General features: G+C 44.8%; 1 protein-coding gene across 1 annotated transcript; it reads left to right on the forward strand.

Annotated features, from left to right (window-relative positions):
- The first annotated feature begins 9,689 nt into the window (after positions 1-9,689).
- CHAC1 (ChaC glutathione specific gamma-glutamylcyclotransferase 1) lies at positions 9,690-13,556 on the forward strand. The gene is made up of 3 exons (XM_077260845.1): positions 9,690-9,900; positions 9,985-10,020; positions 11,455-13,556. The coding sequence occupies exons 1-3, from the start codon at positions 9,712-9,714 to the stop codon at positions 11,857-11,859; spliced, it is 630 nt and encodes a 209-aa protein (XP_077116960.1). The 5' UTR covers positions 9,690-9,711; the 3' UTR covers positions 11,860-13,556.
- The last annotated feature ends 12,446 nt before the right edge of the window (positions 13,557-26,002 follow it).

Raw genomic sequence — 26,002 nt, forward strand, 5'->3', positions numbered from 1 at the left:
GCGGTTTAGAAAAGGCATCTTTCCTGGCTACCCCCAACATTTCCTCATTGTATCCTTTTTGTAAGAATTTTTTTGTAAGGATTTCTGCATCCTTGTCGAGATCCAGGGGTTTTGAGCAATTTCTGTGGATTCTCATGTACTGGCTTTTGGGAATATTTAACAGCCATTGAGGGAGATGGCAGCTGTCCAGAGGGATAAAACTGTTAAAATCTGTCGGCTTGTGAAAAGTGCGTGTATGAATAGTACCTTCCTCTATAAAAATGTTAAGATCTAGGAAATTGATTTCACAGTCACTAATATTGCTGCTAATATTTAGATAAAAATCATTTTTATTTAAATCGATTAAAAACTTGTTCAAAGTTTCCCTACCCCCAGACCATATAAAAACCACATCGTCTATGAAACGTTGCCAGAGGACCAGGTTCGCGAGCAGAACACCTTCAGGGTAAATGAAGGACTCTTCCCATCTTCCAACATATAAATTAGCATAACTGGGCGCGAACCTGGTCCCCATAGCAGTACCCCATTGCTGGGAGTAGTAGTCCTCCTGGTACATGAAATAGTTATGTGTTAAAGTGAATTTCATACATTCCTCTAAAAATTCAATTTGTACCGTAGGTATATTAGAATATTTGTCTAAAAAATACTTGGCAGCATCGCACCCTTTAGTATGGTCAATCACCGTGTACAAGGAGGCAATGTCAAGAGTGCCCAATATATAATTTTCTTGCCATTTAATATTCTGCAGAATTTTTAAAATATGGGCACTATCTTTAAGGTAAGCCGGAAGGTGTGTTACCAATTTTTGAAGGTGACAATCAACGTATTTAGACAAGTTGGATGTGAGACACTGGATCCCTGAGATAATGGGCCTCCCAGGTGGATTTTGAATGTCTTTGTGTATCAGTGTCTCCCCCCAAAAAATGAGGAAGTCTGGTGGAAGAGGCCGCGGGCGGGGGTTGCCAGCTAGTACTGATGGTGGTGGTGGTGCTGCATCTAGTGGTAGTGGCAAAAGCACAGTAGCACCTAAGGCTGGAGGTGTTGAGCCTGCGTCATCGTCTGGCTACACAAGGCCTCAAAGGCTCCCTTACCTGGGAGTTGGAAAACAGCTTTGAAAGCCAGAGCAGCAGGAAAAAGTCTTTCCTTGCTGACTCAGCCTCTAGCTCTTTCGCCTCCTCTTCCCAAAGTTCAAAATCTAAGAGCAGCCAGTCGTCAGTGGATGCTTCCGGTCCGGAAAAAGACGTTTCCTTGTGTCCTTCTCCCAAACCAAAAGTGAAGGATGCATCAGGCGACACTACAGGTTACTCCATGGACCTCTTTACCCATACCATGCCAGGGTTAGAAAGGGAAATTGTACACTGCCCATTACAAGAAGAATCGGACATGGAGTGCACTGATGCACAGCCACAGCTAGATTATGATGCTGTTCCATTGACTCAGATCACTACATTGACCTCGCAGTTTCCTGAGCCAGAATCTGACCCTGATGAGACTATGGTGCCCTGTCCCGAACGCTATAGCACCGGCTTACACGGTGACACTGAGGAAGGTGCACATGACATTGTGGAGGAGGAGGTGATAGATGACCTAGTTCTTGACTCAGATTGGCAGCCATTGGGGGAAGAGGGTGCCGCTGGCACTAGCTCACAAGCGGAGGAGGGTTATCCACAGCAACACCAATCTACATCGCAACAGCTGTCATCAGCCAGGCCCGTATCAGGCCCAAAACGTGTGGCCAACCGCTGAAAGTTGCACAGCGTGCAATGCCTGAAAAGGAGTTCCATAGTAGGAAGAGTGCAGTGTGGCATTTTTTTGACCAAGATCCCAATGATCAGTCTAAAGTGATCTGTAAGAAATGCTCAAAGACCTTTAGCAGAGGGAAGATTCTTCAAAATTTAAATACAACGTGCATGCGTAGACATTTAACCAGCATGCACTTGCAAGCCTGGACTAATTACCAAACGTCCTGTACCATTGGTGCACTTGGTCAGAATGAAGGTAGTCAGCAACACTACATTGCTTCCCTCACTGTAAGCCCACTGGTTTGGACACCACCAGCAGCAAATGGGAGGGATCTTCGCAAGGCCAATGCAGGCAGGGAATCAGAAGGTTATTGGTAGGAAGCACTGTATGTAGGCCAACATCACCAACTGTCTCTCAATCCGCCATGTCCACCACCACCACCACCGCTAGTTCCACCATCTGCAGGCCTCCTGTCCAGCTCACCCTAGAAGAGACTCTTGTGAGGAAAAGAAAGTACTCATCCGCGTACACAGGGTTTGAACGCCCACATTGCCAGATTAATCTCGTTAGAGATGATGCCCTACCGGTTGGTCAAAAGCAAAGCTTTCAAAGACCTGATGGTATACGCAGTACCACGCTATGACCTACCCAGTTGCCACTTCTTTGCGAGAAAAGCCATCCCAGCCCTCCACCAGCATGTCAAAGACCGCATTGTCTATGCACTGAGGCAGTCTGTCAGTGGAAAGGTGCACCTCACCACAGATGCATGGACCAGTAGGCATGGCCAGGGACGTTACGTGTCCATCACGGGGCACTGGGTTAATGTGGTGGATGCAGGGTCCACAGGGGACAGCCATAGTGGGACAGTTCTGCCTAGCCCACGGTCTAGGAAACAGTTGGCAGTAGGCGTTCGACACCCCTCCTCCTCCTCCAGAAGCGACAGCTCGTCTACAGAGCACAGTCGCCTGGCAACTCCATCCGCAGCTGCCAGTGTTGCACACGAGGTGTCTCATTATGGAACAGCTAGTGGTAAGCGTCAGCAGGCTGTGTTGGAAATGAAGTGTTTGGGCGACAACAGACACACCGCGGAAGTACTGGCCGAGTTCTTGCAGCAAGAAAGTGAGTCATGGCTGGGCAATGTACATCTTGAGGCAGGCAAGGTAATCAGTGATAACGGAAGGAATTTTATGGCTGCCATAGCCCTTTCACAACTTAAACACATACCTTGCTTGGCTCACACTTTGAACCTGGTGGTGCAGTGCTTCCTGAAAAATTATCCGGAGTTACCAGCCCTGCTCCTGAAGGTGCGAAAACTTTGTTTGCACATCCGCCGGTCGCCCATACACTCCAGCCGTATGCTGAACCATCAGCGATCGCTAAATCTTCCACAGCAACGCCTAATTATAGATGTTGCAACAAGGTGGAACTCCACACTGCACATGGTTCAGAGGCTGTGTCAACAGAGGCGTGCTGTCATTTATTTGTGGGAGGATACGTGCAGCGCCCCAAAGTCCTGGTCGTTGCAGTACTGATGCTCCGCCGCTAAGGGGGTGTTGGTACGTCTGATGGCACTGAAGGAGTTCACCTGACCAGGTATCACAGACACCAATACACTTCACAGTCTGGCCTCCAGGGGGAGCTAAGGGTGCTATGTATTAGGCCACTCCTCACAATCTGGTAAAACTGGGGGTTAGATAGGAAGTTAGACAGAAGCTGACTGGGTTGGGACCAGGCAACATCCTGTGGCAGAGGGTGTTGCAGGGGAAGATTCAGGGGGGTACCTGTCAGGGGTGGGATCCTGACAGAGGCCTAGCGAACAGAAAGAACGTTACAGGACCGCGCCTGCACTTCATTGCGGCGGTACCCCAAGAAAGGACAAGAAGCGAGGTTTATTGTGAAGAGTGAGAAACGAGATCAACGCAACAAGGAGATAACACCAGTAGGAGTCGTGCAGTAAGACCGAGGCAACATCCTACTGAGGCGCGTAGCCAGTGGCCGGAAACGCCGAGGAAGTATTGAGCTCCAGGCCTTACTTCAAACCTACAGCAGGACAGTCAGTTATAGGCGGGCTGTCTCACCCAAATCACCTAAGCAGACATAGGGGGCAACAGTTGCAGAGGGGCGACTCTAGGGTCCCGGAAGACCTCCAGGCCTACCCGTCATACGGGTGCATCCTAGCCATATCATCTGGGGGACGGAGAAGAACATCAGAATCAGTTGTGAGGGAACTTCAGAAACAGACACAACAGTGGTGAGGACTATCCCGTGGTGCTAAGCAGGGAAGGACTACAACACACAAGCGCTAGAAGGTAGGCACAGATTTCCACCTGCAAAGGGAACTCTGGTGGTGCCATCGGACCGGCCGGTCTCAGACAGCCCTGTTAACCATATTCCGGATTGAGGATCCTGAAGCCTTCAGTAAAGAGGTAAAGAGACTGCAACCTGGTGTCCTCGTTATTCATCGCGACCTGCACCACACCACAACATTCTCAACTTTCACTGGACGCCCCTCAGCAGGGTCACGGACCGGGTCTAGCCACCATGACACTCCCAGAACCGAGACAGAGAGGCACGGTACCGGGTACCCCTCGGCTCTGCGGCAGTGGGGGCGCTCCAATACGCATACATGGGCAGCCAGTTGGATGGCAGACATGGAGTTGTCTGGTGTGCAGTGGTCGAAGCTACAAGACCTCTGTCAAGTCCTTCAGTGTTTTGAGGAATGCACACGGCTGGTAAGTGCAGACGATGCCATCATAAGCATGAGCATCCCACTTATGCGTCTGCTGATGCAAAGTTTGACGCACATTAAGGAGCAGGCGTCTGCAGCCAAGGAGGAGGGAAGCCTTGATGACAGTCAGCCATTGTCTGGTCAGGGAACTGTCCAGGACGAGGTGGCGGACAAAGAGGATGAGGAGGAGGATGATGGGGTTGAATATGTATGGGAGGAGGGAGCTTCTCAGGGGGCAACAGAAACTGGTGCCGTTGCAAGGTCAGGTACAGGTTTCTTGCGGGACACTTGTGATGTAGATTTGCAAGAAAGTGCTCCTCAACCCAGCAGAAGCAGTGAATTGACACCTGGAACATTGGCCCACATGGCTGAGTATGCCTTGCGTATCCTAAAAAGGGACCCCCGCATTGTCAAAATGATGACCGATGACGATTACCGGTTGGCCTGCCTCCTGGATCCGCGCTATAAAGGCAAATTGCAAAATATCATGCCACATGAGAACCTAGAGCAAATATTGGCTACCAAACAAGCAACTCTTGTAGACCGTTTGGTTCTGGGATTCCCAGCACACAGCGGCGGTGATGGTTCTCACATGAGCCGTAGGGGGCAACATGGCAGAGGTGCTAGCGGTGCAGAAATCCGAAGTGGCATTGGACAGAGGGGTTTTATGACAAGGTTGTGGAGTGATTTTTCAATGACCGCTGACACGACAGGGACAGCTGCATCGATTCAAAGTGACAGGAGACAGCATTTGTCCAGTATGGTTACAAACTACTTTTCCTCCCTTATCGATGTTCTCCCTCACAGGTCATTCCCCTTTGATTACTGGGCATCTAAACTAGACACCTGGCCTGAATTGGCAGAATATGCATTACAGGAGCTCGCTTGCCCTGCTGCCAGTGTACTACCAGAAAGAGTCTTCAGTGCTGCTGGTTCAATACTGACTGAAAAAAGGATATGTCTGGCTACCCAAAATGTTGATGATCTAACCTTCATTAAAATGAACCAATCATGAATTTCAAATTCTTTTGCCCCACCTTCCCCTGCTGACACGTAGCTTTCCTTTAAAAAGGTCTTGCTTTTGGACTCCTCTTACTGACTGCTCCAATTCCTCCATTTGCAGCTGCTGAATGTCCACCATGGGCCATTTTTAACACCTCCCTAAATGGGCTGACTCCCCCCACGGGCCCGTGGTCACCACTTGGCGCAAGCACCCATGCGAGTGCGGTTTGCCTGGACAGGTGGGTGTGCCCACTTTTGGCCGACGGCACTGGCACAGGGTCCCTCATCGTACAATTAAGTGTCTCTGGCGGTGGGGGTGCACACCCAACGTCAGACACACCGTCGTAATATGAGGGGCCCTGGGCTAGTACCGCCGCCCACGAGAGTGTTCCCCCCCTCCCAGCTCAAACAGTGCTCTACCACTTGCAATACTTACCTCTCCCTGCTCCACCGCTGTTTAGTCGGTGCTGTTAAATCCTTCAATGGCACTGCCAATACAAATTGAGAGATGATAGTAAATATATACAGGGACCATGCCCTCCATTTTGACATGTGAATACTGTGCGCGAACTACCACTATCTGGTACTCAGCAGAGGAACCCACCCCTGTATGTTGCTTTGCCACCTGTTTATTTACGAACATTTTTTTTGCAGACATTTAGCCCGCTTTACTATTTAGGCCAACGTACTGTGTCAGCCACTTATTCCAGTTGTCCTCCACCGAACAAGCAGTGCCACCAGTTTACTCCTGTTACCAGTTTAGAACTGCATTGAGACAACTTTTTTATTTTAGGCCTAGTAAGTCTGTCTGCGCCACTCGTAGCAATCGTCCTCCGCTGACCAAACCAGTGCTGCCTGTGTACCCGTTACCCATTTTAAACTGGATTGAGCCAACTTTTTTATTTTAGGCCTAGTAAGTCTGTCTGCGCCACTCCTACTAATCGACCTCCGCTGAGCAAAACAATGCTGCCTGAGTACCCGTTAACCATTTTGAACTGCATTGAGCCTACTTTTTTATTTTAGGCCTAGTAAGTCTGTCTGCACCACTCCTGCTAATCGTCCTCCGATGACCAAAACAATGCTGCATGTGTACCCGTTACCCATTTTAAACTGCATTGAGCCAACTTTTTTATTTTAGGCCTAGTAAGTCTGTCTGCGCCACTCCTAGCAATCGTCCTCCGCTGACCAAACCAGTGCTGCCTGTGTACCCGTTACCCATTTTAAACTGCATTGAGCCTACTTTTTTATTTTAGGCCTAGTAAGTCTGTCTGCGCCACTCCTAGCAATCATCCTCCGCTGACCAAACCAGTGAAACCAGACCAAAGGTAACACTGTAGGAGCTACAGAGGTCTCAAGCAGAGACTGGAGTATCTATCCATACAACCACAATAAGTCGTACACTCCATAGAGGCGGCCTTTAGGGAAGAGTGAGCAGAAAAAAGCATTTACTTACTTGCAGACAAAAATGGTAAGGCTCATTTGAGTTTGCCAAAAGACATGTGGGAGACTCCCCAAATGTATGGAGGAAGGGGCTGGGGTCACCAAGGAAAATGCTATGTCTGGCACTAAACTAACGCAGCTCATCACCACAAAAACAGCATCCTCACAGTGAAACATGATGGTGGCAGCATTAAGCTGTGGGGATGTTTTTCAGCAGCAGGGACAGGGAAAATGTTCTGAGTCCAGGTGAAGATGGATAGTGCGAAATACAGGGATATTCTTGAGCAAAACCTTTTTCAGTCAGTCAGTGATTTGAGAAGGGGAGAGAGGTTCACCTTCCAACAAGACAATGACCCAAAGCAGTGGTTTAAGGGGATTGCAATTGCAAATGGAGGCTCTACAAAGTACTAACTTTAGGGGAGTGAATAGTTATAAACACACACTGAAGTTTTCTGTAATTTCATCCTATTTATTGTTTGCTTCACAAAAGAAAAAAAGAAAACCAAAATGTTCTCAGTGGTAGGCATGTTCCTTACAGGAACTGATGAAAACCCTCCCCCCCCCAAAAAAACTATGAAATTTCAGGTTGTGAGGGAGCAAAACACAAAAAATATTGGGGGGGGGGGGGAGGATGAATACTTTCACAAGCCACTGTATATGGAATGTCAACATTAATGGTAGCAAAAAAAGCTGTGGAAAAGTGACATTGCTCACCCCCAAAAGAACTTGAGTGAAACATACGCTCCCAAATCCAAATGCCACCTTACATCTGAGCCCCACAGAGGAGTATTAGGGTATGTGTCCACGGTCCGGAATCCCAGCGCTTTGGACGCAGCGGATACCCCGCTCCGCCCAAAGCGCTGCCCCCTTTTGTACGCGCGGTAATTCCGCCTGTCTTTATTGAACACAGGCGGAATCACTGCATCCTATACATAGACTGAGTTATTTATCTTGCGGAGATGGAGCGTCTCCGCAAGATAAATAGACATGCTGCAGTCTAGAAAGATGTGCCGCATGTCTGGTTACGCAGGGCTGCCTCCTGCGTGTTTGTACGCATAGTGGAGATGGGATTTCATAAAATCCCCTCCACTATGCTGTAACATCTGGACACTGCAGAATGGATGCTGTGGATGTATGCAGCGTCCAATCCGCAGCAAATACTGAAGGAATACGCCCCAAGGAAACATAGGCTAATTAGTAATTTCCTAAATAGGGTCACTTGAGGTGCATTTCTTTTGTTCTGCCACTTGGGGGCACTGCAGATGGAGTCCATCAACTATTCTAGTAAAATCTGCACGCCAAACGTCAATTTTAGCTCTGTCCCTTCCGGGCCCTATTGTGTGGCCCCACAGTATTGTACAGCCATAAATGGGGGATTGCCACAATGAGTTGAAATTGTATAGTAAATTATGGGGCCATTTTTATCTATATATCCTAGAGAAAATGTAAAACCTGGGGCTAAACAACATTTTAATCGTAAAAAATGTAATTGTCGTCAGAATGCTCACTGCACCCCTAGATTATTGGTTTGTAAAGTGGGGTCATTGATGGGGAGTTTCGCTGTCCTGGCACCTCAGGGGCTCATCCTATGTGACATAGCACTTGCAAACCGTTCCAGCCCAAAATCCTAAAACTGGCTCCTGCGGGATGAGGCCTGTCTGCAGTTTTTGTCTGGACGCCGATTTTTTTCTCCCAATTGTACTAGATCTCCTCTTTTAACGACAGCTAAAAAAAAAAGCGATCTAATTGGTTATGTGGTGTTACGTCATCGCGCCCATTGATCTCTTATGATACAAATAATTTGGATTATCGGTCGCCGGTTACAAGGGACAGGAAACTGTGACTTCTCCAAAACCTCGTCTCGCCCCCCAGAAAATAAGTCGCCACCCAGCTCCACCTACCGTAACATGAAACCATCGCGTGGTAAGAAAAGTAAAACCTAATGGCTCTTGGAAAAAGGGGAGGAAATAACGAAAAGAACTGAAATCGGCGGCAACGGGAAGGGGTTAAACTCTGATGGAAATTGATTGGCAATTTTCAGAGATGGCTTCGTTTTCCGGTGGCCTGGAGTTGGGCGACGGCTTATTTTCGGTGGGGCGAGACGACGTTTTGGACAAATCTCAGAGAAGTTGCAGTATCCTGTCGCTTGTAACCGGCGGCCGATAATCCAACTTATTTGCACCGTAAGAAACGAATTGGCGCGATGCCGTAACGCCACGTAACGAGTTAGATCGCATCCAGACAAAATCTGCAGGGAGGCCTCATCCAGGAGGCGCCATGTTTTGGGATCTTGCTCCTCCTTTAGGGCCCCTCCAGGATCCTCATCAAGGGCCACGTTAATCTTGTGCATTTCTGGAAATCTGAAGAAATAAGTCACATTCTAGAAGGACACAAGTGTCCCGGCAGGAAGGGGTTAACTATCAGACACTATAGGAGACCCTGCAGAAGGGGACCCCGCGGCAGATCCCCGGCTGCTCCTCCCGCCGCCGCCGCCGCCGTCTGATGCAATCCTCCGGCCGCTTGCTCTATGCTCTGCCGGGAACTGAAACAGATCGAGGCAGTTGCATCATTCTCACTACAGCAGCAGAAGGGCGGAGCTTGGGGAGAAAAAAACTCAAAAAACTGACCAATTAGGTGACAGAAGAAAAGAACGGTAGGAGTGGTTTCAGTGACAGCGAATTACCATTGGTTGGAAATGCAGACGAGCCCTCTGAGTGGGAGGAGCTCTGCTCCGGCATGCTTATATATGGTGAGCGCGGCTTGCATCAGCACCACTTGTCAGCCCGTTCTCACCCAAAATGCCCGACCAGCCCATCACTGCCATGGAGGAGCCTCCTTCCTACGAGAAATCCCTCTGGATCTTCGGCTATGGCTCCCTGGTCTGGAGGCCGGACTTCACATTCACTTCCAGTAAAGTTGGATTTATCCCTGGATACAGCCGCAAGTTCTGGCAGGGAGACACTTTCCACAGAGGCAGCCCTGAAATGGTGAGCAGTGTGTCTAGTGTCCTTACCTGATCCCTGTACACCGCATTTCTCTGGGGTCTCACCATCACTTCTTTCTATTTTCAGCCTGGGCGAGTGGTGACCCTACAAGAAGATTACCAGGTGAGAAAGTCTCCATTGTATTACCAAAGAGTGTGATTGTTTGGTACTGACGCGAAAAATATCCTAACAGCATGCTGGGAGTTGTAGTTTCCCAACACCTAAAGTGCTGCAGGTCGCTTGTCCCAATGCTAAAGTGCTGCAGGTCGCTTGTCCCGGTGCTAAAGTGCTGCAGGTCACTTGCCCCGGTGCTATAGTGCTGCAGGTCGCTTGTCCCGGTGCTAAAGTGCTGCAGGTCGCTTGTCCCGGTGCTAAAGTGCTGCAGGTCGCTTGCCCCGGTGCTAAAGTGCTGCAGGTCGCTTGTCCCGGTGCTATAGTGCTGCAGGTCGCTTATCCCGGTGCTATAGTGCTGCAGGTCGCTTGTCCCAGTGCTAAAGTGCTGCAGGTCGCTTGTCCCGGTGCTATAGTGCTGCAGGTCGCTTATCCCGGTGCTATAGTGCTGCAGGTCGCTTGTCCCGGTGCTAAAGTGCTGCAGGTCGCTTGTCCCGGTGCTAAAGTGCCGCAGGTCGCTTGTCCCGGTGCTAAAGTGCCGCAGGTCGCTTGTCCCGGTGCTAAAGTGCTGCAGGTCGCTTGTCCCGGTGCTATAGTGCTGCAGGTCGCTTATCCCGGTGCTATAGTGCTGCAGGTCGCTTGTCCCGGTGCTATAGTGCTGCAGGTCGCTTATCCCGGTGCTATAGTGCTGCAGGTCGCTTGTCCCGGTGCTAAAGTGCCGCAGGTCGCTTGTCCCGGAGCTATAGTGCCGCAGGTCGCTTGTCCCGGTGCTAAAGTGCCGCAGGTCGCTTGTCCCGGTGCTAAAGTGCTGCAGGAGGCTGATCCTGTTACTGAGAGATCATCTAGCTGATGTCAATGGTGTAGTGACCATTTGGGCAAGGACCTGAGGTGACCTCATTTCTATGTACGGGGGTTCTGCCTAAGGCGTCTGCTGCTGTTGACCCCAATTACATTTATCAGAATTATTCTGGGTAATGTTTTTTGGTGCATTTGTGTCCATTCTTGCCCTCAGTCGCCCCTGCTCTGCATACCCATACATTCAAAAGGTGGTCTCTGGCAACGTTTTAAAGGGATTTTCCTTTTATGGAAAAACCTTCACAGAGGCTGCAGTTTGTTTTAAAAAAACAAAACAAAAATAAAATATTTCTTTACTCACCCTCCACGGGTCCAGCGCTGAGTCTTTGCTGCTCCCGGGGTCTACTTTTATCTGCAGAATAGATGTTATGTTAACAACACTGCAGACAATCACTGACAGTACCAGTGGAGACTCAGTGCTGGACCCGGGGAGGGTGAGCAAGGAAGAGTTTGTTTAGTCTTGAATGCAGCCCCTTTAATCCTTTGCCCCTGATGTAAAAATGCTATAATATACTAAACCTAATCTAACAATCTTTTATGCACTAGTGGAGTAGGTGGAATTCTAACTCTCCGTCTCCCCTCTTCTTCCAGGAATGCACTTGGGGTGTCGCCTATGAAGTGCGGGGCGATCAGATTGAATCATCGCTTCAGTATCTGAACATCCGGGAGTCTGTCCTCGGGGGCTACGTAACGAAGCTGGTCAAGTTTTACCCCCAAGATGAAGGAGAAGAGGGGGCACTGCTGGCCCTGGTGTATATTGCCACATCGCAGAATCCTGGCTACCTTGGGCCGGCCCCCGAGGAAGAGATCGCCGCCCAGATTGTAGTCTGCAGTGGTCGGGCCGGCCACAATATCGAGTATCTGCTGCGCCTGGCCAGCTTTATGCACACGTATTGCCCTGAGGCTGAGGACAAGCATCTGTTCTCCATAGAGGAGGCGCTGGCAGCCATCCTGCCCTGCTTCTACACTACAGACGACCCTGTGGCCGTGTCCTAACTGTGCCACCTTGTCACAAGAACATTTCTCCTTCATAGCTCATGGACCCCTCCTCCAGCCTAATGGCTGCTCTCCTTCACCGCCATCCGACGTTCTCCATCAGGTCTATGAATGTGACATGGATACAGGACTAAGTGTTCACCACAAAGAATCATTGCACCAAGCGAGATCCTGGATCATCCTCTGCGCCAGCCGCGACGAAACGCCTCAGCTACCTCTGCTAATTTAAGCATTGCAAATTGCACATCAGCTTGGGGTTCACATTCCTTCTTTCCTGTCTAATGCCAATTTTTATATCTTTTAGACTATCGGCACCATTTATTAATTAATGCATTTGTGCCTGGTTTTTTTTGTGTTTTTTTTTTTTCTGCCTATTTCTGATTTGTGCCTTCTTTTAATTTGTGAACATTTTTAAAATGTTCTCATGGGGATTTTTTTTTTTTAGCGTTTGCCATTGGCGGCAGAGTTTGGGGTTTCCAGAAGATTTTGTCTGACTCGTAAATTATGATCTTTAAGAAACAAATGTTGACACCAATGTGCTCCAGTGCCGCCACCCTGGACTAATTTTTACGGAGGCCTGGAATTTTTGTGACATACAGAATGTACGGTTTTAAAAGTTTAAAGTGACAGATGTTTAAATTTTTATTTCGAAACTTTGTCATGTAGCTTATCAGAAAAATCTGCTTCTTTCTCCTCCTGGACTCATCTTTTACTCACAGTTCAGCTGTAAAATGTGTATTCAGTGACGATAGATCTTCACATTACTGAGATAGGAGATGACAGTTGGTTCTTTTAAAATTCTATGGAGGAGGAGGAGCTGAAGACCGTTCTCCATAGAACATTATAAGCACCAACTGTCATTTCCGATCTCCGTAACGGTAAAATCAGTAGTCGCTGAAGAGCGATTTTACCCCTGAGCTGAGAATGAGTCAGGAGGAGGAAAAAAGATTTTCTCTAAGATATATTACAAAGTTTCTTATTGATTTATGAAAAAAAATGAAATGATGGTTACTCTTTAAAGACAACAAAAAATCATTGAGTGCACAAGATTAAAAATTTGGCCCCAAAAGGGCACAAAACGAAAAAAACCCCATAAATTATTAATTGTGGCCTAGCTATTGGAACATCTGTAAATCTGTATCAGGGGTAGGGTGTCACGTCTCAGTTGGCACATAACCCATGGAGAGCTGTGACGTGGCCCGTAGCCTGCTCCATCTGGAAAAAAAACCTCAAATTTCCACAATTACTTTTTTTGTCACTTTAACAATCCATTTGGAAGCTGATGCTGCTTTGGGCCACATGTCGGCTACGTGGGGCACTCACCCCCCTCCTCCCTGTATATACTAGTGTCATTGAAAGCTGGTATAATACTGTCTATTGTGTGATGGTACTGTATCTGTCATCATAGTACTGTACGTTATCAATGAAGGCGAGAAAGCATATTGTTACTAATCCTCATCTCCTGGTACGTACCCCTGGGAGGGCTGCTATCTGCCGCACTAATCACATAAGATGGCAACTTCCAGGGTAAAGTTAACAGAAGACCTTTTTGCTGCTAAATGTCTTTCTTACTGAAATGAGTATATGGACTTGAATGTATGTAATGGCCTGAATGGCCACTTTGTATTGTGTATGTATTTGCCAACATATTTAAAAACTGTAAAAACAACTTTTTATTACATTTATTTTTGCTATAATTTTTGGTTGTTGTGTCATCGCTGTCGCACGTCCACACCCCACATTTCCATATGTTATGTGTCGGCTTACATGTTAATAATTTGCTTCAATTTTATATTAAAGGAAGAGCTATCACCAGATAATAGATGGCCAGTTTTTGTTCTAATTTTATTCCCGCTGTTCCCCTAAATACTGTTTTTTTTTTCATTTTTAAAATCCGACATATGGTTCCAGAGATATGGGCTTTTCTATTTAATGCCAATTTTAATGGTCTTTACAAGTAGGAGGTGCTCACAAGGTAAAACCACGCCCTCAGAGAAACTAAGCCACGCCCCCTTGGAGAGAAAAAAAAGACTATAAATTTAGCACCAAATAAAAAGGACATATCTATGGAACCATATGGCAGGTTTATAAAAAAAAAACAATAATCCGGGTGCAGTAGGAATTAAAAAAAGAAAATATTTGCTACTTTGTGATTTGGTGAATAATCCTCTAAATATTAAAAGCAAATATTCTGGATCATAAAAAGATGTTTTATGAATGAGAGATTTAAATTGAAAAGCAGCAACCCTAATATAAAGTTAAGGCATAAAATGCAAGGCTATAGACAATATATATATATATATATATATATATATATATATATATATATATACACATATATATATATATATATATATATATATATATATATATATATACACACTGTGTGCTTATACATGCAGCCTATGTTTATACATTGATGTTATGTAAATTAATCTTTGAGAATATAGCATAAGAACATATCCCACAAATGTCAGCATGATGGCAACCCCTTCCACTATATCAGAGTTCCCCAATATTAGCCTTTGAGGACCGAACTGAGGACAATATGTATTAGGGTATTTGAACCATCCTTACAAGAGCATAAAATGCCTTCAATGCATTTTAGATGTATATTCTGGGTATTACGCATGACTAAAACACTCCAACAATAAAATTAGTATATAATGACACAGCAAGGCTGTTTATACCGTCAATAGGTTTATGTGCTTGACTATCCCCAACAGACTTAGACAATGAAAGAAAAATGCCAAAAAGTACTCCCCTCGTCTTAAAAGACAACTGAGTGCAACACAATATGGTCTTTTAGTGGGGATGAATGCTGTAGATCCAGGATATAGACTGATATTCAGCTATACAACCAAGAAAACCATGATTGGTAAATAGATTTATTTTCAAAACTAACAATACGTTTCAACCGCAACTTGAAACCTTCATCAGGTTTATAAAATCAGCTATAAAAATGACTTTATATAAAACAACCCATACACAGGAAACAAATCAATCAAATAATTAAAGATCAATAAAAATAAATATGTGCATGAAAGGGGTAAAAACCTCACCTAAATAATGAATCATCCCCCAGGATACCATCCTCTACAACAATGCAATCCCCTATTGCGAGAACACGTAACCCCCTAGGGGTACTCCCAGATGTAAAATTTTGGGCCGCAATGGCATTTGGTGCTTGTTTGTCTTGGCAATCCAACAGCCAGTTGTCAGAGCTAGCATTTGCTGCATGGCTTAGGAGGAGAGGTGTTCACATGAGAAGGAGTTTTGGAGGAGTTATCTGTGACTGTTGTTTGGTTTGTAAGTGTGGTAAATGCTTTTCGTCCTCCACTTTGTTTTTTTCCCCATCCTCCACTCCCCAATGCATTTCTCTGTTATATGTGAGTGAACATTTTGTATGCCTGGTGTTTTCAGTAAACCCTTGTTTGTGCAGCCTTGTTTGTCAGGTTGGTGTACTGCGGTAAACAGTAGTGCCCCTCTTCCCTGGGTGAGGGAAGAGAACAGACAGAGGGCTAACTCAGGAGATAAGGCAAGGGTGGCGGCCCCGGCATCCTCACCTTCAGAAGTATAAGGAGTGATCTAGGGTGCCCCATAGTGCTAGCCCGACAACCATGACCATCCAGTACACACCTCTCATGCCCACTACGAAAGTGAGCACCCTGATGTGGTACACAATAACGTGGACGAAAAATACGTAAACATTCACCAATTACCTTGCAGCTGTTTTGCTAAATCAGTATGCATACTTAAGAAAAACACAAAACTTGAAAAAAGGGAGTAACGTTTATACTCACCCACAGTATCTTTGTTTATCAAGACAGAATTAATCAACAGATGAGGGTCACTGCGATGGGGTCTCGGATCACCCCTATTTTATGAGTAGATTCAAATCTCAATAATTCTCAGCCTCCGCCTCTTTTGTACCATATTGTGTATTCCAAACATTACTTCAATGACTTGTTCATCACCAAGATATAGCATTAAAATTCAGAATACAGTAACAGTTGACAGGGCCATAATTGCCTCTTGACACCAGAAGTCTGGTGCCTACGGTGGCTGGTTACGGGGGGAAGCAGCACCATCATAAAAAAAAATATTTTTCTTTTCAACCCTCTTCCACACCCACCTGGCATGTGGGGGTTGGATGTTCCCAGGATTCATTTATATTCATGAATACAAATAAGATACGAGCACCAGCATTTACTGGGTCAGAAAAGCACCAATCTTCTCTACACGCTTTGCAAAAAATAAAATAAATGATGATCAAAGATTTGCATGCACCCCAAATGATACCAATAAAAGCTATAGCTTGTTATGAAACAAACAAGCCATCACATATCTCTATAAACAAAAAAAAAGTAAAGCTTTCAGAATCTGATAAAAAAACAAACAATTAAAAAAAGTTGTAAATTGATTTTCTGGCACAAAAGTGGTATGATATAAAAAAAAAACAACAACTGGCTGTCATTGTAATCATTTAAAACAGCATAACAAAGGTAACATGTTAATTATACTGCAGGGTGAATGCTGTAAAAAAATATAAATTGCTTTTTCAGATTTATGTTTTTTTATTCATACTTGGAACAGAAAAAGGAAAAAAAGGTGGTCAATAAGTTGTGCACAAAAATAGTAACAGTGGAAACTACAGTTTGTCCTGCAAAAAAACAAATCCTAAAACAGCTCCGTCTACAGAAAAATAAAAAAGTTATGGGTCTAAGAATATTGCAGCTGGCAAAAAAAAAATAATTTTTTAAAGTGTTTTTCCATGCAAAATAAGAAAAACATAAAAAAGACAATTTTAATGACCCTCAGAATTAACATTATATAATAGTGGACAATATTTAAAAGAAATGTATACACCCTAATTTTTTGAACTACGAGATGCACTTTTTACCAAGCAAAAAAAATGCTAAAAAGTGCCTGCGTATTATAATCCGGAAGCACCCTCATCAGCTGTGCCAGACCTTCCCCGCTACTTTCTCAATGATCTGGTAGGAGCGGTAAAGTAAATTGCTCCTCCCCTAATCCCAGACATTTGAGTATAGCCATACATACAAGGCTGGGCAGTGCTTTCTCTCCCTGCCTTTTCTGATCATATCTGACACTTAGCTCTGGCTGAGCTCATAAATACATATACTGTGCCCACGTGTCCCTTCGTTATCCTCTCCTCATCCCCCTACATCAGGGAAGCTCCGATGTCAGTGGACATGAAAGGCAAAGTTCACTGCAAAGCAAACTGTGGGGGCTGCTGCATAGACAGGGACACAGCTTGTGAGCAGTGCTAAATGAAACTGCCATTTAGGTTTTTACTTATGTATATGTAGTCAGTCTGCTTTGTGCCACAAGATGTAAATAGCATGGGCAAGCTTGGACTGGCCCACTGGGGAGCAGGTAAATTCTCTGGTGGGCCCCTTTGCTGGAGTAAGCCAATATCATCAATAATTGGCCCAATATGTTTGATTCTCTATGTACAGATAAAATCAGCATCTCATCATTCAACTACCTAACTTGTTATTATATACAAGCAAATCCTATAGTACAATCCATCTTACTAATGGTGGTGCATTATACTATACTGGCTGCCTAATGGTGGTGCATTATACTGTACTGGCTGCCTAATGGGGGTGCATTATACTGTACTGGCTGCCTAATGGGGGTGCATTATACTGTACTGGCTGCCTAATGGGGGTGCATTATACTATGTAGACTGCCTAATGGGGGTGCATTATACTGTACTGGCTGCCTAATTAAAGTGCATTATACTATGCAGACTGCCTAATGGGAGAGCATTATACTATGCAGACTGCCTAATGGGGGTGCATTATACTATACAGACTGCCTAATGGGGGTGCATTATACTATACAGACTGCCTAATGGGGGTGCATTATACTGTACTGACTGCCTAATTTGGGTGCATTATACTATACTGGCTGCCTAATGGGGGTGCATTATACCATGCAGACTGCCTAATGGGGGTGCATTATACTATACAGACTGCCTAATGGGGGTGCATTATACTGTACTGGCTGCCTAGTAGGGGTGCACTATACTATACAGACTACCTAATGGGGATGCATTATACTATTCAGGCTGCCTAATGGGGGTGTATTATACTGTACTGGCTGCCTATTGGGGGTGCATTATACTATGTAGACTGCCTAATGGGGGTGCATTATACTGTATTGGCTGCCTAATAAAAGTGCATTATACTATGCAGACTGCCTAATGGGGGAGCATTATACTATACAGACTGCCTAATGGGGGTGCATTATACTATACAGACCTGCCTAATGGGGGTGCATTATACTATACAGACTGCCTAATGGGGGTGCATTATACTGTACTGGCTGCCTAATTTGGGTGCATTATACTATACTGGCTGCCTAATGGGGGTGCATTATACTATACAGGCTGCCTAATGGGGTGCATTATATTATGCTGGCTGCCTAATGGGGGTGCATTATATTATACTGGCAGCTAATAGGGGTGCATTATACTATACAGACTGCTTAAAGGTGGTGCATTATGCTATACTGGCAGCTAATGGGGGTGCATTATACTATACAGACTGCCTAATTGTGGTGCATTATACTATACTGGCTGCCTAATGGTGGTGCATTATATTGTACTGGCTGCCTAATGGGGGTGCATTATACTGTACTGGCTGCCTAATGGGGGTGCATTATACTATGTAGACTGCCTAATGGGGGTGCATTATACTGTACTGGCTGCCTAATTAAAGTGCATTATACTATACAGACTGCCTAATGGGGGTGCATTATACTGTACTGGCTGCCTAGTGGGGGTGCACTATACTATACAGACTACCTAATGGGGATGCATTATACTATACAGGCTGCCTAATGGGGGTTTATTATACTGTACTGGCTGCCTATTGGGGGTGCATTATACTATGCAGACTGCCTAATGGGGGTGCATTATACTGTATTGTCTGCCTAATAAAAGTGCATTATACTATGCAGACTGCCTAATGGGGGTGCATTATACTATACAGACCTGCCTAATGGGGGTGCATTATACTATACAGACTGCCTATGGGGCGCATTATACTGTACTGGCTGCCTAATGGGGGTGCATTATACTGTACTGGCTGCCTAATGGGGGTGCATTATACTATACAGGCTGCCTATGAGGGAGCATTATACTGTACTGGCTGCCTAATGGGGGTGCATTATACTGTACTGGCTGCCTAATGGGGGTACATTATACTATACAGGCTGCCAATGAGGGAGCATTATACTGTACTGGCTGCCTATGGGGGTGCATTATACTATACAGACTGCTTAACGGGGGCTCATTATACTATACAGACTGCCTAATAGGGGTGTATTATACTATAGCAGAAAAAAAGATATGCTCAGTTCACCCTTTAGATGAATTTCCTTATGAGTCCAGGAAATCTTGAGCACGGATTCGCGTCTAGAGATGCACATGTGGAAAAAAGGGAATCCAGCTATAAACTGTACGCGTTTTGAACACACAAGTGCTCTTAGTCTCAGCTCACTGAGATGTCCGCGCGTTACATGGCAAGGGACATGTGATTTCAGCAGCCAATGACACAAGCTGTTGTGTCAGGACATTGTGGATGTTTCCTGCGCCCTGATTGGCTAGCCGCAATGTGCACGTATTAAGTTTACAATTATGCCACTCCTCTGAGCTCTCCCCACTCCATACCCTCATCAAACACGTGTCCCACACTCATCATATACCACCATTATCCTAGTCAAAGTGCTCAAAAGACTTTAGTGGCAACGCAAATATTTTCCTGCACTTTTTACCGAATGTTGCCAATTTTATAAAAATTTGCTCGGAAACACGAATCCGAATGTGCCATATTCGTGCCGAATTTATGCTTGGCGATCGGTTTTCAAACATATTTGCTCATCTGTATTTTTATTTTTGTTTTGTTCGGTATTACAGTAGTGATTTTCCTTCTTCAGATGTTTTTGTTAAGACTCACCAGGTGAGGAGGATCCTCTCAGCCTTTTGGCCCGGCTGGTCACAAGGACCCAGGCATCGATGCAGCAAGCAGGAAGGCATGTGGACAGCGAGGACTGTAAAGGCTCTCCAGGAATCTCAGGATCAGAAGGTGGATGTATCAGAACCCAGTAGGCATGGAAGCAAGTCCAAACACAAATCACAAACAGCACAGATGGTGGAGCGCACTTAACATAGGACTAGTTGTAATCCCAAGACACAGGTATCTGTGTCAATGGTCCTTTGATAGGCCAAGGGAGATGATGTTATAGATCCACAAAAGGCAACCTGCAAAACCTGACGTGGAGCAAAACAGAGGACAGTGGACCCAGGGGAAGGGATCATGAACTGGGATACCCGGAACGGGTGTGTAAAACTTTTCACATAATCTATCATTTGTGACTTTTCTTAACATGTTGCATAATTATGGTGAAATTGTACCGTAGACGTGTACAAAATTCGTCTGCTGTTAGTCCTGTGCAGTTGAAGACAAGCATGCGAGATTTTAATTGATCGTGCAAATTTTTGACCCAAATAGGCGCAAAAAGGTCAAATACAAATAAAAGCACCTCTAATTTTGCACAAAATATAACCTACAGGCGCCAGTTTTAAGAATTTACAGCTCAAAAATGACAAAGAATACCATAAGCCAAAAAAGAAGTCTCTTAAAAATGCAAATGATGAATAGAAGCGAAAAGCTTAAAGCCGCGATTCATCAAAAATGGCATTTTTTTACACCAGTCTTGATGAACATTGCACTGCTGTAGGACGCACCAAATTCATTAACAGGCACGCAACTCTGAATGAGTGAATTTGGCGTATATTTTAAGAAATTTATTCCAGTCAAAAAGTTGGCAGATCTGACCAGGACTGGTATAAAAACACCAAAAATCACATTTTTTCTGTCAAAAACTTTTGGTGAACCATGGCTTAAGGGGTTGATATATCTGGTAGTTTTTTGCTAGAATTCTGGCATTTTGTATGCTTACCTTAATGATGGGAGTAGTAGAGAAAGATGTGACACATTTATTAAGAGGGGTGCGCCCATCAATTGATTTGGAACATTTTTCAAAAGTCATGTGCGTCACCAAGACGTTCTAGGAACGTGTTATGTAAATCGATCAATAGTTTTGGCTTGTAAACTCCATGCACTCAGATTACAGAGGAAAACATTTTTTGCATTCCTACAGTTTTGAAGACATGAGCAAACATGTGGCATATGTATAAATGTTATATGTCTTGCACTTATTTCTTAACCTTTAAGGACATGGCCTGCTCTGTGACTTTTGCTCAAGTGAGTGCTTTCATAATAGGTAGAGCCTAATTCTAAGCACCAAAATTGCAGGGGCAGGTAGCGGCAATTTTTGGCCACGCCCTTGGCCACACCCCAATGCATGACCATTAACCATTTTTTTTCTTCCCTGGCAGTAGGAGTTGTCAGAGGAGAGCAGGTAGAGAGGGACATTCAGCAGATGCCTGAGACTGCAGGGCGTAGACCCAAATACAGGACTGTCCGCTGTATCTGGGACAGGTGGGACTAGAGATGAGTGGATAGATTCCTGGGTCTCTGGCCCAGCGTCCCGGTCATTGGTACCTGACTGCTGGATTGAAGGCCACGAATCTCTAACCTTCCGGCTTCCCTGGCGTGGCTTTTGATCACCCGACGTCATCTGTGTGTCCTGCTCCTCTCTAGTTGGGACCTATGGATTATTTTTTGTTCCTTCATTCACAGTCGGAGCTGCCAGAACTTTCTCATCTTTATGTAGCTTCACTATACGACATCTGTCTTTTTTGGTGTCTATAAGGGCGTGTTCACACATTGCAAAAATACTGTTTTGTTTCTTTTCTGCAGAATCCACACCAGACTACACAATAACAATCTGTTTATTTAATGCGTTTTTAGTGCAAATATGAAAATGTGTTTTAATGTGATTTTTATAAACAGAAAAGATTTGATTCTGCACTTAATAAAGTAACTGCAGCTTTGTACATGCATTTTTTTAGGCTCCACATAGAAGCAAAAGAGAAAGAAAAGCACCAAAACAGCACAGTTCAGCAGTCTCCTTGGGTGCACAGCCGGCACCTTTTTTTTTAACGTAGTTTTTATTTTTTTTATCAAGGATTTTTTTTTACATAAATGGGGTAAAGAAGAAGGGGGGAGACATATTATAAGTTTATAACTACACAGTAATATAGACGCAAACAAGAACAAAATAAAAACAAAAATCCAAATTTAAAGAGATGAATTTATAGGCAAAATAAAGGGTTGAAAGGGTTAAGGATGAGAAGGGAAGGAAAAATACAGTTTATTAAGGAAAATGGGAAAAAAAGAAAAAGAAAAAAATTAAAGAGATAGAAGGAAAATTAAAAATATTGGTATGTACAGGATGGGAAAAGGAAAAGGTTAGCATACACATATAAGATACCTGATATGCAAGGCTCAAAAAAATAAAGGAAACACTTAAACAACAGAATATAAATCAAACTGTCCACTTAGGAAGCAACACTGTTTGACAATCAATTTCACATGTTGTTGTGCAAATGGAATAGACAACAGATGGAAATTATTGGCAATTATCAAGATACACTCAATAAAGATGGCACATCAATGCGAGCCCGTGGCAAGAAGGTGTGTCAGCGTAGTGTCCAGAGGCTGGAGGTGCTACCAGGAGACAGGCTAGTACACCAAGAGATATGGAAGGGGTCGTAGGAGGACAACAACCCAGCAGCAGGACCGCTACCTCAGCCTTTGTGCAAGGAGGAACAGGAGGAGCACTGCCAGAGCCCTGCAAAATGACTTCTAGTAGGCCAAAAATGTGCATGTGTCACTGTCTGCACAAACGGTTAGCAATCGACTCCATGAGGATTGTCTGATTGCCCAACGTCCACAGATGGGGGTTGTGCTCACAGCCCAACACTGCAGGACGCTTGGCATTTGCCACAGAACATCAGGATTGGCAAATTCGCCACTGGCACCCTGTGCTCTTCACAGATGAAAGCAGGTTCACACTTAGCACATGTGACAGATGTGACAGAGTTTGGAGATGCCGTGGAGAGTGATCTGCTGACTGCAACATCCTTCAGCATGACCGGTTTGGCGGGGGGTCAGTAATGGTGTGGGGTGGCATTTCTTTGGAGGGCCGCACAGCCCTCCATCTGGTCACCAGAGGTAGCCTGACTGCCATTAGGTACCGAGATGAGATCCTCAGACACCTTGTGAGATCATATGCTGTTGCCGTTGGCCCTGAGTTCCTCCTAATGCAGGACAAGGCCAGACCTCATGTGGCTGGAGTGGCTCAGCAGTTCCTGCAAGATGAAAGCATTGAAGCTATGGACTGGCCCGCCCGTTCCCAGACCTGAATCCGTTTGAACACATCTGGGACATCATGTCTCGCACCATCCACCAACATCACGTTGCACCACAGACTGTCCAGGAGTTGGCGGATGCTTCAGTCCAGGTCTGGGAAGAGATCCCTTAGGAGACCATCCGCCGCCTTATCAGGAGCATACCCAGGCATTGTAGGGAGGTCATACAGGCACGTGGAGGCCACACACACTACTGAGAATCATTTCCTTGTCTTGAGGCATTTCCACTGAAGTTGGATCAGCCTGTAACTTCATTTTCCACTTTGATTTTGAGCATCATTTTAACTCCAGACCTCCATGGTATATTAGTTGTGATTTATGTTGATAATTTTTAGGTTTTATTGTTCTGAACACATTCCACTATGTAATGAGTAAAGATTTACAACTGGAATATTTCATTCAGTGATATCTAGGATGTGGGAATTTAGTGTTCCCTTTATTTTTTCGAGCCGTGTATAAAACATTTAATAGGTAGAAGGGGAAGAAAAGGAATGGGAAAGGCAAGGAAACGAAGAAGACCTGTAAAGAGATGAAGAGACAACTTATAGAGAAATACTAACTTGTAAATAGTGTAAAATACTGTTTCTTCAATTCTAATAGAGGCACAGTTTTCATGAAATCACATCCACTTTGGTTGGACAGTTAGACACAGCAGATTTTTTGTGCAAAAAAAAAAAAAAGCAGAAAATACACGGCATTTACACCACATGTGAACAAGGTCTAAATTTCGAAGCAAAGTGGATGTGATTCCATGGAATCTCCGCTCTGTGTGTTTTGAAGACTCTGCTGAATTCTGCAGTTTTGGTGCATTTTTTGTCTGTATGCTTCTTCTGGAAAAAAAAAACGCAGTTTTATTTTTAAGTGCAGAATCAAAGCCTTTCTGTAGTATTAAAAAAATGTTAAAAACTCTGCTTCATATCTGCCCCAAAAACACATCAAATAACCGGGAAAACGCTTAAAAGAAATGCAACAAACACGCAATAATCAGAGAAGATTGTTTCTGGGTAGTCTGGTGTGGAAATCTGCAGAAAAAAGCAGCAGAAAGAAAGCAGCATTTACTCTACGTGTGAACACAGCCTCAGTATTGCAGTTTTATTACATCTTTTTATTGGTTAATAGAGAAAACTAGCAATGACGCCATTTTTAATGTCATTTACCGATCCCCGTAAATAATCTGATCACTGTGTTTTTGTTGGGCGATATGATTACAGGGACACCAAATATGTCCATATATTATGTGATGATTTGTGAGGTTTATTAATTAAAAAAAAACACATTAAAAATGACATTATTTTTTTTCTTAATCGAGTAATTTTCATTATTATTCTTTAGTAATTTTATATATCTCTTATTCTCCCTCTAGAATACAAATACATAGATTGCATATAGCAGTGTATTTCTAACAGTATAAGGGTATGTGCACACGATGCGGAAAACGCTGCGGATCTGCAGCAGTTTCCCATGAGTTTACAGTACAATGTAAACCTATGGGAAACAAAAAACGCTGTGCACATGTTGCAGAAAAAAACGCGCGGAAACGCAGTGGTTTACATTCCACAGCATGTCACTTCTTTCTGCGGATTCCGCAGCGGTTTTACAGCTGCTCCTATAGAAAACCGCAGTTGTAAAACCGCAGTGAAATCTGCAGAAAAACCAAGGTAAATCCGCGATAAATCTGCAGCAAAAACGCAGCGTTTTTGCCTTGCAGATTTATCAAATCCGCTGCGGAAAAATCCGCAGTGGACCATTATACGTGTGCACATAGCCTAATCTGCCTGTAGTCAGAGCCTGCAGCACAGATCAAGTGCACAAAATTCTTTACATGACACCATCAGCACTTGTGGCTCAGCACCTTAAAATACCTGTCTATAATGTTAAGGTTGTGGGTTTAAGACCTGGGGAGACTCACAGAAAAAAAAAAAATTGTAATTGCTTACTATTTTTACTACTTTTATAGGAAAAAAATCTTGTTCTTCACCTCAGTATATTGTACAGGCACCAGAAAAATACATTGTTATATACACAATGTTTCTCTATGGGCTTATATAAGCTGCTTCAGGATTCATTGCCTGCAACAGAGGTCAAGATAACCAAAATCTCCTATCTATGGCCTAGATAGATGTGTAGCGCCCCCACTGCCGCAGGGCCGAGGGGTACCCGGTACCGGGCCTCTGAGTCTCTGCTCTGGGGTTGTCACGGTGGCTAGACCCGGTCCGTGACCCTGCTGAGGGGCGCCCAATGAAAGGTGTGCGGGATGGTGGTGATGTTGTAGTGGTGCGGTGCAGGTTGCAGTAAATAACAAGGACACCAGGTTGCAGTCTCTTTACCTCTTTACTGAAGGCTTCAGGATCCTCAATCCGGAATACGGTTAACCGGGCTGCGCAAGCCTGGCCGGTCCGATGGCACATCCAGAGCTCCCCTTGCAGGTGGAAATCTGTGCCTACCTTCTAGCGCTTGTGTGTTGTAGTCCTTCCCTGCTAAGCACCACGGGATAGTCCTCATAACTGTTGTGTCTGTTTCTCGTGTTCCCTCACAACTCGATTCTGATGTTCTTTCACGTCCCCCAGATCTTATGGTTAGGACGCACCCGTATGACGGGGAGGCTCGGAGCTCTTCCGGGACTCTAGCGTCGCCCCACTCCTGTTGTTACCCCCCTTGTGTCTTCCTAGGTCAATTGGGTGAGACAGCCCGCCTATAACTGACTGTCCTGCCGTAGGTTTGAAGTTTGGCCTGGAGCTCTATACTTCCTCGGCGTTCCGGCCACCAGTT

Source organism: Ranitomeya variabilis, chromosome 1, assembly GCF_051348905.1.
Source record: "Ranitomeya variabilis isolate aRanVar5 chromosome 1, aRanVar5.hap1, whole genome shotgun sequence".
In the NCBI taxonomy this organism is placed as follows: Eukaryota; Metazoa; Chordata; class Amphibia; order Anura; family Dendrobatidae; genus Ranitomeya; species Ranitomeya variabilis.

Excerpts from the sequence above, each read along its gene's own strand:
- CHAC1 (XM_077260845.1), top strand. The coding sequence starts at position 9,712 with ATGCCCGACCAGCCCATCACTGCCATGGAGGAGCCTCCTTCCTACGAG. Across the intron at positions 9,901-9,984 it reads ACAGAGGCAGCCCTGAAATG|CCTGGGCGAGTGGTGACCCT; the intron begins GTGAGCAGTGTG and ends TTCTATTTTCAG. Across the intron at positions 10,021-11,454 it reads CCCTACAAGAAGATTACCAG|GAATGCACTTGGGGTGTCGC; the intron begins GTGAGAAAGTCT and ends CTCTTCTTCCAG.